Raw genomic sequence first — 1490 nt, forward strand, 5'->3', positions numbered from 1 at the left:
GCTTGATACGCCGAGAGTGACACTGGTGCAAACGCCTTGGAGCTGGAAGTCGCCATTGTACTGTTTGTTGTAACGACGTCGGAAGTTCGAAAATGACAGGTTCAAGCCGCCATAGTGGTTGGTAACTTTAATCTGAATATTTCACTGCCATAATTGCCACTACACTCAATAGAGAACTTTAGTTTCTGGAATATATCGTCACCTTGGAATAAAATCTTGCAATAAAATCGTACTTAAAACGTAACTTGCATATTGATATACCAAAAGCTTGTTCCAGTTGGAATACAGAGATATTCCAGTGCCATAGCTCAGCGGATTCCTGTAAAACCCTATAACCTGATAAACTCGACGTCAGTCTAGGTGATATCGCACCAATTGCGTGCGGCAACCTTGGGCAAAGGGAGTCAACCAACCTGCAAAATCTCGGCGCCAGCCACGACCCCCCGCGCGACTCCAGGTAAAAGCCGACAGAAGCCCCAGAGCATTGGACAAACGCGCTAATCAGCTCCTTACCTGGATACCTTCAGAGACTACAGTACGTGTTCATTCCGATGGTGTCACCGGACAACGTGTCGCTAACTACAACGATAATGCAGTCAGACGTCGAGTTGGACGGTGACGAGCCACAAGTCTTGCAAGTCGTGGCAGCGCCACCCGTACGCAGTGGTGGAGGCGATGACGAGACCCTCTGCTCAAGCGACTGTGTCAAGTAAACAAGAGCGAGAAAGCCCGCAAAAAGCGCATCGCGTACTCGGTGAAAGCAGACTGCATGCTCATGAACGAGGTGGTTGGTGATGACGGGATCTTCTAGCTTCATAGCGCCTCGAAGCCGGAGCGGTGGGTCGAAATTACGGAGCGTCTGGGCTCAGCGCTGAGCAAGGAGCTGTCTGCTGGCGGTGTACGCAAGCACGTTGACAAGTTGAAAAAAAAGAGTACCGATCGAAGCGCGCAAAGGAGCGAGCCATGTCAGGTATGACTTATGCTACGGAATTTTGTTCGCTGGTTGTGTGTAGACTACACCTATGTATACCGCAGGCCAAGAACCACATAAGTCTGTCGACGAAAACGAGCTGGAGCGCTTGGTGGAGGTTTACGTTCAGAAGAAGGACAATGAAACCTTGGTACAAAGCAAGCGCACCGAATCCAAGACCAAAAAGGTTGCCATGACAGGTCCTGGTGATGCATGAACTCTGCTGCGTACAGCGCGGCGGCTTCGGCTTCACATCCCATCGCGTACAGCGCTAAGATGCGGAAGCGCGCTTCCTTCTCGTCGGCATCGCATTTCTCCCCTGTTCAATTTTGTAGTTTCTTACCCTAGCCTCTACGGCTATGGCACAGTGTACGGCAACCTGCCTAAACTTCAAAGTGTACCTTTGGAATATCACTCGAGCAAGAAACTGGTCCCATATTCCAGTAAAGTTTATTCCAGAAACTAAAGTTCTCTAATGCTTAGTTTTGCGACAGCCACATGTCCCTCAGCACATTAGGGA

The 1490-nt window shown here is 49.7% G+C and overlaps 1 protein-coding gene across 1 annotated transcript; it reads left to right on the top strand.

Moving 5' to 3' along the window:
* Positions 1 to 551: 551 nt before the first annotated feature.
* PITG_22063 (uncharacterized protein) lies at positions 552 to 1187 on the top strand (the record flags this gene model as incomplete). Its single annotated transcript, XM_002894683.1, has 3 exons — positions 552 to 709; positions 820 to 970; positions 1014 to 1187. 3 exons carry the CDS (start codon positions 552 to 554, stop codon positions 1185 to 1187), a joined length of 483 nt encoding a protein of 160 aa, XP_002894729.1.
* Positions 1188 to 1490: the final 303 nt, after the last annotated feature.

This window comes from Phytophthora infestans, genomic scaffold (genome assembly GCF_000142945.1).
Source record: "Phytophthora infestans T30-4 supercont1.1192 genomic scaffold, whole genome shotgun sequence".
In the NCBI taxonomy this organism is placed as follows: domain Eukaryota; phylum Oomycota; class Peronosporomycetes; order Peronosporales; family Peronosporaceae; genus Phytophthora; species Phytophthora infestans.